This window comes from Bombus terrestris, chromosome 12 (assembly GCF_910591885.1).
Source record: "Bombus terrestris chromosome 12, iyBomTerr1.2, whole genome shotgun sequence".
Lineage (NCBI taxonomy): Eukaryota > Metazoa > Arthropoda > Insecta > Hymenoptera > Apidae > Bombus > Bombus terrestris.
Genome location: NC_063280.1, coordinates 1,493,324 through 1,510,195, shown reverse-complemented (window position 1 = coordinate 1,510,195; position 16,872 = coordinate 1,493,324). Strand labels below are relative to the sequence as shown.

The 16,872-nt window shown below is 40.7% G+C and overlaps 1 protein-coding gene across 10 annotated transcripts in view; it reads right to left on the bottom strand.

The window, feature by feature from the left end:
• The window catches only part of LOC100648762 (serine-rich adhesin for platelets), a 132,763-nt gene that overhangs the window by 75,525 nt on the left and 40,366 nt on the right, over window positions 1–16,872 (bottom strand). For all 10 annotated transcript variants that reach the window (XM_012314512.3, XM_048411066.1, XM_048411065.1 and 7 more), the window contains 6 exons: window positions 15,643–15,817; window positions 14,346–14,619; window positions 11,642–11,931; window positions 8,144–8,390; window positions 6,347–7,769; window positions 4,922–6,122 (listed from right to left, as the gene is read on the bottom strand). In XM_012314512.3, the coding sequence (XP_012169902.2) occupies window positions 4,922–6,122; window positions 6,347–7,769; window positions 8,144–8,390; window positions 11,642–11,931; window positions 14,346–14,619; window positions 15,643–15,817 (3,610 nt within the window). The remainder of the gene's footprint in view (window positions 1–4,921; window positions 6,123–6,346; window positions 7,770–8,143; window positions 8,391–11,641; window positions 11,932–14,345; window positions 14,620–15,642; window positions 15,818–16,872) is intronic.

Below are 16,872 nucleotides of genomic sequence, written 5' to 3'. Positions count from 1 at the left end.
AAGCCTCTGATATCGATCGTGCGCTATCGCGTGATACACACGCGAATTATCATTTATTATTTAAATAACAAAGAGTATAAAAGAATCATCATGCATAATGGATGATCGTTTGCAATTTCGTTTGCAATACGGTAATTTAACTGTTTAAGCTTTTCTATTGAAAATCTCTCTTATTTCAAGTTCTATTACAGAGATTGTAATTAATTCGTGCTATCACGAGAGTATCTGAAGGGTTTGTTCCATCCAATTTACCACAGACAAGAAACTAACTAGTCTCAACTGCTGGTTATGTTCCCGCGACACGTCGTTTCGACTCGATTTTTACTTTCATATCACAGCTTTTTATTACCTGATATTCTATTCTTTATCTGTAAGCAAAAGATACAAAGAGTTCGATGAAATCGTACAACATCTACATTCAGTAATCGACTTTACTTCAGTGAAAACGATTTTTATTTTCTGATGGATGAAAATATCTATTGTTACATACCAAATAATTACGTACCAATTTCATACGAGTATAATATATCTAAAATTGGAAACACTGAACGAAACGAAGGTAAAAGCAATCTGTTATTTGTTCCCTTGCTTTTCGACGAGAGTAATTTGTGCTTGAATCGATACTGAGCAGCTTTTCAATTTATTGAAAATCATATGTCGTCGGAACGATGGAAAGTCGGAGCGGTATGACACGCGTCGCGATGAAATATACGAGGCCCGTCGGCGAGGAAACACAGGTAGCACTCCGGACAGGTGAGAGAACGGAATGCGAGGCCATCTGTTAGTTTCAGAATAAAGTAGCTGGCGCAGGTCGATCGTAACAGAACCTCCAGGTAGCGCTTACGGCGAAGAAATCACCACCAAGAGAAAGTACATTCGCATGGTGCAATCGATGCGCGTTCATTTAAACTTGACACTTGTCAGCGAGTCCCTCATTCTCCAGTGAAACCGGTTCGTCGGTCGTCAACCACGTAACCGATTACATGCTCGACAATACGATCAATTTTCAAGGAAAATCGTGTCGCATTTATTTCAAAAGAATATCGCCTCTTTTAGTAGTAGCACTTAGCTTCATCATGTTTGGATAAAATTAAAGTTTGCATAACAGACGCTGCGAAATTGATTACGCAGCGGTTCTACCAATCGAAAAGGTTTTACTTTACGATATTGCAATTAAAGTATCTTTCATCCGCTCAGAATGTTTGCAATAATAAATTAAAATTGAACACTTGTATGTTGAGTTAGGCTACTTAATATGCAGTTGCATCGTCGATTTATGTCTCAGATAATTATTATACTACATAATAATTACACAGGATGCACAATTTTCAGATTTCTAGTAACGAAGTTATACTAAAAACTGTGCTTCCATTTGAAATGTGCATGAGTTCATCAAGAGTCACTAAAATTGCGAAACGAAAATATTTTAGCGATTGATAGAGGAACGATCGATTATCGTGTCGTGACTAAAACGATTAATTACTTTGTCGATTCGATCAAGAATTTGTCAAATGAATAGTAATTCCTGTACTTGTTCGAAATTCAGGAGCCTTGTTGGTTTCTATGAATTTCCGATAGATTTGAGAATCAAGTTGTCACCTATCGCGTAAATTCCTATCCTTTGAAGATTAATATCATTTACATGGGCATACATACATAGTCGCTATAATGTTACGTATCAAATCTGAAGTCAAGCTTTGTTATAGGGATATTCGCTATGTTCGATGATACGTTTATTATATTCTATCAATAACCAAGCGAAAAAAGAACAGAATGAAAATTCATATTTCACTCGTACGTAAGTTGCCAATGGGAATTCGTACAAGAACCGGAAGTCTGTACAAAAAGTATTCAAAGAGGAAGATTTTGAATTACTCTTAACGTTAACCCAAATGTTGATGAATTTTTGTTAATACAATCTTGTTCTATCTGTAACCGTTTCCAGGCCTTAGAAGATTGAACTTTGGAGGGTGATTTCGTCCTTTAAACTCGACGTAGCTACTACGTAGTTAGCTACTTGGCGTAGCTAGAAAAATATACGTATCTAGTATCATAAAGGTATTCTTCAAGTCTAAGAAGTTTCATCCATATTGGAGTCGAATCGTCTGTGACCTTTTCTTGTTGGAATAGCCTCGTCTGGTATTTACGGAATGGCATTTCCAAAAATTAATAACTCAAGTCTTTCACAGTCGCCGCAAATGTACTGGAAATACGAAATTAAATAATACGAAGTTAATCAATACGCGGTTCGTCCTTCGATATCGCGAACATCAACTCTTTTTTATATTTCTTTTTTCTTTTATTATGAATAGGTGTCATCTTTCGAAAACGAACTCGAAAAAAAGAACAAAGGAGCGAACTCTGTTTCGCAAACACGCGAATGGTTTAATAAAGAAAAAAGAATAGTCTATTCACAAGATCGTGGAAACTGGAGATACAAAAGAGAGTGGCGATCGTACGAGATGAATATAACAAAATATCGTTATATAAAATCCCAATAATGTAAAGGTGAAAAAGAAAATACGTATACTTATCGGAAAACTACATTTGTCACATTTTTTTACAAGCGTCTTGAAATTCGCTGAAGGGATTTGAAAATGCGTATCGAAAGGAATTCGAACATATCGATATTTATACGTATTTTAAATAGGATCGATCTCGAATCGCATCCATAACTCGCGGAATTATCCTCTGCCTTCTTTTTCATATCACAGTACCTTTCCTCAGAATATCGCGGTACGATCCTTTACAAGTTTGCCTATGCATTTGTTCGTGACATCCAACGCGAGATACGTGAATACACAAGAGGGCGAATTGCTCTGGAAACTTGTACGACTTAAAAGAATATACAGAGAGTACGGGAATGTACAAGGAACGAAACTTTGCGGTAGCTCTCTCTCATCGGATTAACTGTTTGGCCAGAAACTGCGAAGAAACTTGCCCTGCAATGTCCCATTTTAAATTTGAAAAACATGCGAACCGCATTCAGAGAATACATTGTTCGGAAATTCGCTTCAATCCGCGTTCCTCCGCGTTATCTGACTGTATTCTATTCGCTAATTTCTAGATAAATTTTTCTACGTAACAAGTTGACCGACTTTTCGTTCTCCATACACGTTCATTTATTTCGCTGGTTTTTTCCCTCTATGTGTATTTCGTTTTTCTCGTAGTATTGATTTCCGCTGTCTGATCAATTTTCTTACGCACAACCGAGTTCGGTTAACTGTTCAAATACGCTTTAAGAAATCGAGCGTAGTTCGGGAGAAGTTTTGTAACATTTCATAAAACATCGTTTCTGTTTTTACAAATAAACTAGGGCCTTGTTTAGAGCGAATTAACGTATTTGTTAACATTTGGTCCCGCGTTCCTGGCCGCGTTCGGTATAAACCAGAATCACGCACGACTAGTGTTATAATGTTTCTTTGTGCGTTGGTTCGGATGCACTCGCGGACTCTGCGTGGGCTAATGCGTGGGCGATCTTAAGCGAGATCGGGCCCAGTTGAACGAACGTGCGGTTACGTCGCATTACACTTGGCGCGTTTGTACGGTCGTTGCTTGAGGGCTTTTCTCGAGTTCTCTCTGTGTGCCATAAAGCGGAGAAGCATTTAGGCGAGAGCACGCGACAAATGTCGCACCTTTGTCGAACTATAAATCGTCCCATAGATCGGTATACGATCGTTTGAATGGCACTCGTGCCAGTTTGAACGACGTTTTAGTGCTACGATATTTTTAACGACGAATAGGCGCGCCATAAACTTAGTAGCCATTTTTAATTTTGCATGAAAAGAAACCGCGTTCGCGGCGAATGGAAAAGTTACGGATTAAGTTTATTGCCGCTGTAAATTACAAATGTAATTACGTGCTATGGATATGACCTCGATCTCGTTAAATTATGTCAGTCCATCGATATCGTTATATTGTTATGCGGATATACATCGGCGCATCAATATCCTTGTGTTGTTGCATCGATATTCTAATATCGTTATATTGCAGTGCGGCTATTCTTATATGTAGTTAAACATTTTATGACCTCGACTGTAATTTTTAATTTCGTTCGGAGATATGTGTCCTGGATAAACGAACAAATTTGTGGTTGAAGCTTATGATAAATGTTCTAGATAATCGAATCATCTTACTTTGTTCATTTATCGCTCTTATGGCAAACGTGTATAATTTGGTCAGACAGGTTGATCAAGATATTAATGACACTAAGAAATTGACAAATATACACGTGGATTTACCTGGAGAATAGATTATCTATCGGGGAAGGAGCATCTGCCGCAAGTGATGTGTATTGATAATAACTGTATTGATAATAACTTTAAGTCACCGAGGACTATCACTTGGAGGTAGCTAGTACAGCTAGGGACGAAGTAATCGAACTTCTCGAAAATTTGATTGTATTAACTAACGTTGATAGTGCGTGTATCAACGTTAAACGAATTATAACAACTGTCTCATGTATCGTGAAAGTTACGAAAAATATGCACATGCTTGCATAGTCCTCGATAAAAAGAGGAACATATTTACTCTGTACGTATACGCGGGATAAGTGCAATTCTTTTCATTAAATCTTCCAACACGGTCACAAAATAGATAGATTATCGATCGACCGGCGGGATGTATAGGAAACGATATTATGAACGGAATGAAATAATTCTTAAAACTTGTACAACTGCCGAGAAATTCATTCGAACCACACGTAATGCAGTAGCAGATAGCATTTAAACGAAAGCCAATTAAAAGAGCGGTTGAACTTCTAAACGACCGAGAATTACGGTAGAGTAAACTGGAACTTAAGCCACTACTTTTGTTTATATCCCGCGTTCCAACATGCATGATTCTCATCGTATGGAGAATATATCCTACATTTCTACGTAAGAATCTTTAATCATATTTGGAGCATCATTGAATAACTTACCCATTATGCGCCAGAAAGGACTTTGGCAAGGAAAGAGACCGCTGATGAGGATCCAAGGAGACGTCCCCTGACAGAGAATCCTCCCCTCTCGTTGGAGCACTTCCAGGCCTGGACAGCATTCCATCTTTCGGCGGTTCTATTAGCGTCTTCAGAGAACCAATCACCGCATCTTCCATTGGAGTAGACGCCCCGGAACTTTTTGCGTTCCTCGGACTTTTCGTCACTGTTCGATCGGATGTGGTGACCCAAATGTCACTACTAGAAGACGACGATGTAGTCGAGGAGGATGCGACTTGACCACTCGGCGATCTATTCATGATACTCTTCCCTTGAACCGGCGACACTTTTCTATCTTTACTTTCACAACCTTCGAAGCTGCCAGTGAATTCAGGTTTCTGATAGTATCGATGATATTCCCTCTTTTCTACGCTCGACCCGTTCCCATTGGATCCTTCGAGAGGCGACCATCGATTCGACTGCTTCAACACGCTTTTGGGTTGCCTTTCTTGATATTTCGACGCGTTGCTGTTGTTCTGTTCCCGGTTAGCTCGATTCTTTCGAGAAGTTTCGCGATCACGGAACTCCCGATCGTCCATTCGCTCTAACGATGCTGGGGATGAGCTGGCGCTTCCTCTGTTCGCGTGGTTCCCCGTGTCCGTGGGGAGTCTTTGATGAGCCGGATAGCTCTGGGATAACTTCATAAATACCGGTGCCTGGTTAGGGGAATACAGAGTATCTCTCTGTGAGCAATGTGGCCAGAAATCGCATGTACTGCTGTTGCAGCGTAGTTTCGTGTCGGGACTGATACAGAAGTCGTGGTTCGAAGACGAGGGATTTGCATTCGGAGTCGTTGCCCCTCTCTGAAGCGTCTTCGGCCGTCTGGATTGTTGTTGTTGTTGTTGTTGTTGCTGTTGTTGCTGTTGCGATTGCTGCGGCTGCTGCGGCTGCTGTGACTGCTGTTGCATACACATGCCGCTTGATTTCGAAGATTGCTGTTGCTTAGACGAGATAAAATAAACGTCGTAAGTGTTGGGACTGTTCCTTTGTCTTTGTTCTTGGCTGTCTTCACGGCGCTCGAAGCGACACGAGAGAAGACTTCTAGCTACTGCGCGACTCCTCGTACCGTAAAGGAACTCGGTTACTGCCTCGGTCTCGCGAAGAAGTTCCTCGTTTAACGCGTTCTCGGTTGACTGCGCTTTTCCTAGGAAACATGCACAAATATACTACAGTATACTACAGTAATAAATAGACAAAGTACAGGAGTGTAAGGAAGGTTCGGACACTTGAATACTTATAACATATTGGAACAATGAAATTGCGACAAAGATACGATGTTCAACTCGTATATGAAATTCACAAAAAAAAAAAAAAAAAAAAAAAGGAAAACTGCTGCAACGAATGAAGCTAGTCAACGAATATACGCACTATTTTGGAGACCATGACGTTTTCTTTCGTTGCCTCGATCGGTGGAAATTTTCACGACGACTCTGTGGCTCTCGTTAGATTCTCTGGAATGTTCCCTACTCGGTGCGGCGGTGCTGGGGGACCTCTTCTCGGGTAATTGAAGACTTCTGGATCTTCTTACCCGCGACTGATGGGAATCTGGGGACGCTTGCGTCGTTCTGGCACTCTGATGTTGTCTAGAAGCATTGCTACGCCTGAAAGGATTGGGTGTCGGAGATCTGCCTTGTCTCTCCGCGCTGCTTGACGACGAGGAGGAGGAGGAAGGCGAATTGAACGATAACTTGCCGGATTCCGAGGATCCAGGTGATCTTCTTAATCCCTGTTGACTTCTGTGATGACGGCTCTGTCTATTCGGTGAAATCTTTTCCCCATTAGCGCGAATAGACTCTGTGGATGAATTCAGCGCTATTATCGAAGAAGAAACGAGGCTTAGATTCAAAGAGGAGCTAGGATTGTCGTCCTCGTCGTCGCCGTCGTCGTATCCCTCCACCGAAGAATCTGTGTTCTCGGCCAATCTGGGCATCGTCGATCTCGTCACGCAACTATCCAGACTTCTGAAACCTACTGACGACGAAGATGAGCTCGAGGACTCTAAGTAACGTTGGACGAACTGCGACCTTCTCGAAGAAGACTGATCTTCCAATGATTTAGCTTGCGCCATGCGATATTGTTGTTGCTGTTGTTGTTGACTGTTACTGTTTTGCCTTCTAGATCTGGACGGTGTGTTCGATGACTTCCGGGAAGATGGTGGCAAAGAACTCCAATTCACTTGATGCGGAGGCGAAGGCGGAGGACTGATGATGTCACTGTCCACTATGGCATTGGATCGTGGTAGAAACGGCGGCTTGCCATAATTGTTACGCCCGGAAGAATGCTTCGAGGAAGTCTTTCTGCCGATCACATCTTGAAAGGCAGGCGGAGGTGAGATTATTGGCGTAATCGACGGCGGGGAATAGGATTCGGGGATGCTGTGAGGAGATGTGCAGGTGCTGCTCGCTACAGATTCAAAGTCTTGACCATGCAGAGCTAGATAGTCCGGTCTCTGGGTATCCAATCGTAGAAATTCTTCAGGACATTTCCCTGGTTCGCTGTTGCAATGATAGTCAGCCAATTTAACCGTAGCTCGTCTCGGCAACGGCAGAGTACCTGTGGTTGCCGTTACCAAGCTACTCTCATAGTTTATCCGTCGATTCTCGTCCAGAGATCTTTGTTGCACTTGCACCCAACCCGATCGACCTAAATAGACACCGTCCACCTCCCTGTCGCACCATCGTACCGGTGACAATTCCCTGCTGCAATCTCCAGTGATGAAAAGTTCGCCCGAGGTGCCGCTGTTACCCGACAGGAACGAATTCGAGGATTCTCGCCGACGAGAACCCGTCACCTGTCCGTAAATTCATCGATAGAAACAGATGTTTTCCAGACATTTTGACAGCGCGTCCAAACTTTTTCAACGTTCTCTAACAGAATATCAAACTCATTCCTCCCTCTTTCCTTTAAAGTCTATCGTTCAAAGGGTTATAACGATTATTGGAATCGAAGTTCTCGATCGTTAGGAAACGAGCGCGTACAACAAAAACTACAATATTTCAAAATTTAAATAAAAGGAACGAGAAAGATTGTAAAAGTTTCGAGCACGGAATTTTACGGTTTGGAGAGCGATAGTTCGCGATACTATATCGAGTTACAAATTGCACGATATTCCGAAAGAAATACGATACGATAAAACGATTTTTATTTTTCAAACGTTTTACTCGCCTGTCCGTGGCTGTCCTGTCGATGCTGCTTCAGGCTGGAAGTCGACGATGCCGATGCAGTTGTGTCGTGGCGCTTCAAGGATGGTATTGAAGTACCACGCGTGTACGAGCCCCGTGCACTTCCACTTGATTTTCCTTTGCTGCCAGTTTGACTTTTATTGCTACCGACGCTATATGATGAGCCTTGAGATCCAACTTCCCAAGGATCGGATGTGCTGCGTAAATGCAGGATCGACACGGTTTGGCCTCTGTAAATGAAATATTAAATCAAACTTTTCATACTGATAATAAACATATTATCTGATCGTGTCTTTTCCGATTGTACGTATATATGAAAGAAGCATGCATTCTTGAAGCATTCAATTCGAGAAATTGATAGGAAGCGTACAACGAATGAAATATATTTATTATTCGCGAATATTTGAAGTTGACTCTCTAGGAAATTACCCTTACAGATAGGCCCAAATACATACATGTAATACATACATATGTATATTTAAAGTTTGTATTGACGGAACTCGATTTGAGGAGGTTGTTGCACCGTTACAACCTAGCTCCGGTGCATTTGCTCTCTTCCTCAAACCCGGATACAATCTGCTCGTATAAATATTCATCGAGACTACGCGGCTGGCGATATAGATATCGCGAGATAGAAGGGGAGCAAATAAAAATGTCACAAGGGGAAAGAACGAAAGGAAACGGGGCCGTTGCATCCATCTTGCTTCGAAATGTCTACAAAGGCGGGATTCTTTCCTACCGCCACCGATACCGATAGCACCACGATACCGTCGCGAAATGTATATGGCAAAAGCTGGTAACGTACGTGCCGCAGTAAAACGGTTTCATCGGCGTTTCGCGTCCCAATGAGAATAATCCTATTCGTCGCGTTTCACGAGACACGAAAACGCTTCCAGTTTAACTGTGATTAAATGTACAAGGGTTTCTTTCTGTTTTCTTTATGCGTTGCGCGCCGGTACGCGTATAGCCTGCTAACATAGCGATAAAACGTGATAAGAGGGTAAAAGTAACTCGATTTAAAATAGAGTAATGGAAATTCGCATTCCCAACCAGATTAACAAGAACACTTTCGCGTATACGAGAATATTAATTTCTAGGATTGAACAATGTTTCGATGTTACGCGAACAACCGGTGCCACGCTTTAAACGTTTCGTAAAACGCGAGTGGACAGAATGTAAATTTCGTTGCGCCCAAGTATACGTATGTAGGTCGTTAGAATAAAATTTTCAAAATGAAATCCGTTATTTCTCTGGCCGGCAAGTTAATTTCAAGATGTCAATGTGACGGTATCCGGTGCTTCGATAATTCACAAATGTTCCTACCGTTTATCATTAATGAATCTCGGTAAATGTAGTCAGCAGTGTGAGGAAAGACGACAACGACGGCAGGAATAATCTTCCGCCGTAATGATTCATGAAAGAAGAAGCAGCTAGAGAAATGGAATCGTCGGCAAGCTTCGAGTCGCAACATAAATGGTTAAAGCGCAAGAATAAATGACATTCTAATCTTTCAAATGACTCGATTCATTTTTTAGATTGAATGAGGTAGAATTGGTCGCGTACGAATTTATTAGCGAAATTATAAAATATATAATTCAACGTAAAACGTTTCGATGATAACTGACATCCATCGATTTTTCCGTAAATATAATCGTTATAGTTAATATACTGCGCGATTTTTAATCCTAAAATAGGTTACCGTAGTTCCATATATATATATAGAACTACTTTATTCTCGTCAACAGCTATGCGACTATTTGTAACGAAATGCAGATAGACGAATTTATATTACATGGGCTAAGTATGACGTTATTTCTGAATGACCTTATCAGAAGATATATGTGAATGTCCTGGATTCATTATATTTACCTCATAACTGACATCATCTGCAGGGTCTTTCTCTGGCTTTCACACTTGGATTAGAACTACTCTCGCGTGATAAATTATTATACCAAATATAACTGTGTCGTCGAGGATCGATGCAACGTCATCTCACGATCACATTAACATTCACATCGAACGACGAGATATTGATAAAACTTTCACACATCTCATGAATTAAACTTTACTGGTACCAAAATCACAACACAAATTTAATATTTTAAGATAACGATTACTTTCCTCGAAAGAAAACGAAATCGTAAAACGGAGAGTGATATTTAACGCGAGAAAACAAGAAACAAACGCACGTTTCGAGAAAGTAAGCAAGCTTGCTTTTCCGCGATCCCATTAAACTCCGTAAAGATGATCCGAGACAACTAATTAACCGTATAGGGCTTTGGAAAGAGCTCTAGGATCGCTCTCTCTCTGTCATTCAACCCGTTGAATTTTGTATTCCCGTGTGTAAACAAGTTGAACTCCGCAGGGTAGTTCCGAGGACAGAGCGAGCGGTGTAGGAAGCGGTTGCCTCGTTTCATTGAGCTTCATGAAACTTACATCGCGCGTAACCACCGAGTCAAAGACTACAAGAAGTAAACAGAAGAAAGGAAAGAGAAAGAGAGAGAAAGAGCGAGAGAGAAACAGAGAAAGAGAGAGAGAGAGCGAATAAACGTAAACTCCAACCATGATCGAATTCATTTTCTTTTTATCAAATTGACGTATCGACGATGCTTGTCGGTATTAATCTCGTGATGAAACGATCTCTCTCACATTATTCGCCAAAACTAATGTCGTTAATTATATCATCCTCTTCTGCTACTATTCGTTTAGCCCGATGTGTCCTTTTTTGGCCTGGCCATGTCACACCGACGAATAAAGCACTCGACGAACGGGACAATGAACTCCCTGGCCCACGTAAAAAATTAACACGTTCTGCGTTGTGTGGTTCTTTCAGTGACCCACGGTATTACTGAAGAAATTATTATCGTGCCGGTCATGATATTCATCAGACTCGATTATCAATCGAGATTATCAGGAATTCTCTTGAACTTACATTTTTCGGATATTCTTTCATTGAACGTATTAATGTAGAGATTAACTGATTCACATTATCTCCTCTTCCTTATAAAAAGATAAGAACCCTCTAATAATAAACCAGAGCGATTATTTGTCTAATAATTTGTAACAAGCACTATTTCGAATGAAACTATCAACACGTATAGAGCTGACAAGAATCAACAACAATCACAAGCAACATCACCTGTGCAATCACGTACTACAATACATATACCAACACGCAACGTTGAAAAAATGAAAGTGAAGTGCAAAATAATTGGAAATCGTGAATCGCGAATAACGATCGTTAAAATCGAGTTATATTCCTCTCTCATCTGCTCACCCCTTCCATGAACGAAAAAAGAAGAAATAGGAAAGACTGATGGAAATATTCTTTTTACATCGAAGGAGCACCACATACATGAAATATGTAGATGAGGAGAACAGAGGTAACGAGAGATAGAAGGAGGTAAAAAAAAAAGAATAAAATGAAACGAAGAATATATGAATGGAGAGAAAAGAAGCACAGAGAGAACACACGCGTTACCTGTCGCCGCGGGAGCCAGTGGCCGTGTTTGAGATGTCGGTAGAATTCGCGGCTGAACTGACTCTACGAGGCGGCAAGGCTGGAGCAGGGGCCTGACTCGAGGACGAGCTCGAAACGGGCCCTATGACGCCTACGTTGCCCCCACGTACTCCGTCCTCGACCGAATGTTGCCTGGAGGATTGCGAGCTCTGTAACAGCCAACGACGTCCGACGCTCCTCGTCACCACCGTGGCTCCGCTCGACCCTGTTGCTTGATGGGATACCGTCCCTCCGCTGTCCAGTGACGTGCTCTACGATCAGAAATTCAAATCTGTGAGGTTCGTTCGATCGTTGTCGCGGTACAAACTCGGGAGGGGGTTACTTTCAATTTTCTAATAGTTTCGTAGATATGGCAATGGAATATTATAAGAAAGTGCAGTTACGGAGGTAAGAATTAAGCGTTGACTTGAGTATCTCAGGCGAAGAAGAGATGGAATATTCCGTCGCAAAGTTTCAGTCGTAGGGTTTTGGGAATGTTCTTTGGCATTTTCTGAGATGTTTGGTAAGACTAGGTTGATATTTGGAAGATTGAGAGATTAATATAATACATGATTTGGATTGTGTACCTTGGATACTTTTTATCCCTATGATTCGTATTCTGATGAGTTTAAATATGTATGGGTAAAATAAATAGCAATTGTCAAATGCTATTAAACGCTACTTAAGAGCAAGCAGCGTTCAATAGTATTTTCTATTTCAGTATTTCATATTTCATGGCACATTTAGCACAAGATACCGTAAACGATGTTCCCAAAATGCGGTCATTTGGATGCGGTTAGAATAAATAGGAACGTATTTGACTTCTTTTCTTTAGCTTTTGCAATTATTCCTTCGACAGGGAAGCTAATCGATTTAGTATAGGCCGTCGCTCGGAGGTTTCTCATTGGTCTCGTCTATTCACTGTCTCCTTTTTATCTCTTTTTTTCAATTCGTTTTGTCCGTATCTTTCGATGAACGACAAGCTATAGTATCCCCGGTCGATAGAAGAAGAATTCACATTTTTCGACAGGGGAATTGGGGATTCGATAATCGCTTCGAGGAAATCGCCATAGAATTTCTTAAGATTTCGTGGAATATCGAGAGGAGAAGGTTTATCGTCCATCTTTATGCAGCTTCGTTAATCGCATTCGTGCCTTCCTGTCATATTATTCAAATTCCATCTACCGAACATGGCTAGTTTCGTGACTGGTACTTTTAACAAGAAGACGTTAATTTTTTATCAAAATAAGACTATACATAATTCTTCTCCTTTTACAACTAATTTATTTATTTCATATGATATACTTGTTATATGTTTCGTAGCTTGACAGTAACTCTTTATCTAATTCCATAATTGTTATATTTTTATCTACTTAGAAAGAACAAAAAGTTAAACGTTATTACTCCGCTTTATTACACGCATTTTACAAAGAACATTTTTCCCATTTTACTACCTCTGTTACTTCTAAATGTTACAACTTAACCTTTTGTTTCCAGTGACATCTACAAATCTTGATAAATAGAAGGATCATGAAACCATTTCAGAGAATTTACCACATAAAAAGGCTTCTAAGTAAATAGAAGGGTCATAAAACAATTTTATAAGCTTCACCATAAAATAAAATTCGTGTCAGTACGATTTCTTTTATTCGGCTGAGTTTTTAACATTAAAAGGAAAAATGGTGAATATCTTTGGACGCGGTCGATATGTCGGCTTGAAAGTCATACGCATGTTTGCCGAGATTGCATAAAGGAATTCTGGAAGTCGTAGTGACGAGCGGCGACGCGTCGCAACACGAGATGAACTGTAGTTTATAAACTCACGGTTACGCGCAACATAGGTTGCCGCTGTTTCTACTTCCAAATACGGACGAGGTGCGAGAGACTGGCTACGCAACTCCTTCGATGAAAGTATTTTTATTTTCGTTGTGTGTTACGCCGAAGAAACCCGTCTTAGCTTGGCGATCCACCGAGAATCGAGAGGGGACGAAGCAAACCGGTGAACCTATCGCTTGGAAACGCTGTGTCGATCAGATTCTCACCAATTAATCGTGGCTCATCCTTTCCCTATTTCATTGCCACCGATCGGAATTGGTGCCGTTGATAAGAAATACGAAGAAATCGACGTCACCACGGTGTATTTTATCACGCGCACGCGTTGGATTTCTTTCGGCAATTTCGGTTGTTTACCTAACGTGGAAAATTGAAACAACCGCTCGTCTCGAAACAGGATAGAAATCGTCTGGAATATCTAGGCCGAGTCGATAATTTAGCCGCTGTGAAACTGAATTTATCGTATTTGTACGACGAAACTTTGCCTTGTCTGAGTCTCTGTATCTTTGGAATTCGGTGCATTTGATCGGGTCTAACCAAAAAGCTCAACAAACTTCCTAATAAGCGCGAATTATGATTAATCTATTTAAAAGCGGTAACGCACTGACTATCGTGAGAAGGAAACCGTGTTGCTATTATCAAACAACATTGGAAATACAATTGGAGAAGTAAGTCGGCGCAGAGGAAGTATGCAATAAATAAAAAGAGTATACGTGGATCAGAAGACGTCGTGAAAAATAATATTGATTTCAAGAGAATCTCGAAACGTCGATTCTCGCGTATGTATTGTCTTATAGTTACAGGTCTCAAATGGATTAAATTTTTATGAAAAACAAAATTATCGAACACTTACGTTTAAGTGATTTTTCCTGGATGTGACGGAAGAATCCTGCGAGGAACCCCTCGAGTAATGCCTGGAGAACACTTCCGCGAGTCTGGACCTTCCCGAATTAGTTGCGTTCGACTTGGATTTGTTCGGTGGGGATTCATCGCCGGTTTTAGCTAAATTCGGGTTACTGCTCTTACGCTCCGGGAAAACTAAATGCTCGATGTTTGGCGTGTATCCAGGATCGCTTCTGACGATATCCTGGAGGGTGACGCGGCCACCAGTGCTCGGCCCACCATTGCTGAAACAGTCCGAAAAACCGTTTCCCCTTTCCGCCAATTCTCGCGTCGCGATATTATCGTATTCGTGTACATCTTGTTTATTTGCAAGTCAAAAGATCAGGTACTCGTTCGACCCGATAAGAATGTGAATCATAGAATGTTAATATTTATAGAGGCTATGAAGCTTGCTATTCTCCCGCAGGAAAAATCTTGTCGTAGGGGTGTTGAGATTCTTTTCGCGTGAAAGGAATTTTGTCAAGGGACGTGGAGAAAAGGTGGGCACGAACGTGAAAGAGTAGAAACAACGTGGAGGGAACAAAGGAGAGGGAGAAACAAAAAAGGGGCAGAAGGCGGATCAGTGAAATGCACGATGAATGCAATGTCGCGCACGTCGACACGCGTAATGTCGGCTTAAAAGAGTTAATTATGCAAGCCCACTGAAAGCCGCTGATAGTTTACTTTTCTCTGATATTTTTATCTGAGATTTCTACTTTTGCTCATCATAATACGTCAAAAACGATTAAAAAGGAACAGAAAAAAGGGGGAGGAGTAGAAATAGTAGGAAGGAAACGGTCGAATGGTAATAAAAATGTCGGCAGCAGACCGGCCTGGGATCTATTGCGAATATATGAACGAGACGTTTCGAGACGAAATGTTTCTTTCTACGGTTGGTACTGTTATACATTCTTTTATCCTCTAATGTGTTCGGTTCAAAAAAAAGATCAGGGAATATCAAAGACAAAAATGTAATGGTCTGATATAAAAAAGATAATTTTCGATTTCTAACCAGATGTCACAGCTATGTATCGATTTTTAAAATAAATTCCTCGATTATCTATACTTCTATATTTTAATCTTCGATTGGAGTCAAATTAATTTTGTCGTTGCACGATTTAGTCTTCTCTAGCAGTTAGCTAAGCATAAAAAATTGGTACATTCACAGCTTGTTCTTTGGCTTTTGTGTACAAGTGGACGTAACGTTAATACATTGGACGTGCGTGCAGTATACACCTACTATCATAACTACAGTTTTGCGAGCTGACCTGGGTCCAAAACCGTGTGACTGTCTTTGGCTTCGTCTTTTCCCGCTGCCACGGCCAGGCTTGATGTTTGTCACCTCCGCTAATTGCAACAAGCGATTACGGTGCTGCCGCAACAGCGGGTCCTCCCTACGATTCATTTTAGCCGGTGCAAGTGGAATCCTGTTGTTCCAGCATCCTGCAATCAGTACAAAGAAGGTTCCTATAATATTCCACTCGAAAAAATCTGACGCTTGAAAATGCATCCTGCTAGCGGTATACAGTATAGAATTCTCGCATGATTGTCACTACAGTTTATGAGAAGCACGAAAATTCACTGAATCGTCGGATAGAAAGGGCATAGCAGGAATCAAAGGGCTGAAACAATGCATTAATCTGCTTTGATATCCTTGATCCGATAGAGGATAAGTTCCGTTGTCAAATGTCTCTATTTTTCTATCTCTCGTGACACTCTCGAAATACAGTTAATCTCGAATTTACGTAACTTCTTTTTTAAGATTCATATGCCACGCGAATTCTGTACCTGAGAGCCAAAGTTCTCCGTAAATCCTTTTTTGCGTTATTTTTCAAACCAGCAAAAAAGCAACGATGTTTACACGCTTCTTGTATATAAATGTATGAAATTCATACAATATGTTCAGGAAGAATACTTTATTGTCATACAAAACTAAATATATTATTAAAATAAACATTACATATGCTTGTATACGTTGCATCAATGTGTTGAAATATTCGCTCTTCGATTTTTTACTTTCCGATGAAACAACTGACTACAGTCGTAAAAGTTCTTTATTAACTTGATTTAGGTCAAAGCATACGGAATAATCAAGTGATCACAATAGCGAGTTGGTATTAAGCGCAGAAAATAATTTTCAATAAAGAACGATTACTAAAACATTGTCTTTCTGTAATGTTTACCGTGCAAAGGCACTGGATCGCAATTATTGGTCTGTAAATTCTTCTCTCGGGGCTCGTGTCGGATCAGGAAAAGAATTTACTACTGACACTGCGCCCGCCATACTTTTATACCTCTTTGAAGCAGAACTAGTGAAAAAAGTCTTGGCAAATAGGACCGAAAATGTGCTTTTTCTTCCTCTGCTACACTGCTAAAAACTTGCGGCATCGTTTCATCGCTGTATCGTCTCTTTAAACGTCCCTTTTTGTCCTTTCAATTGAAACGGTTTTACATTGAATACAAAGAGCCATGAATCTTTTATTTTTATTTGTAAGCTT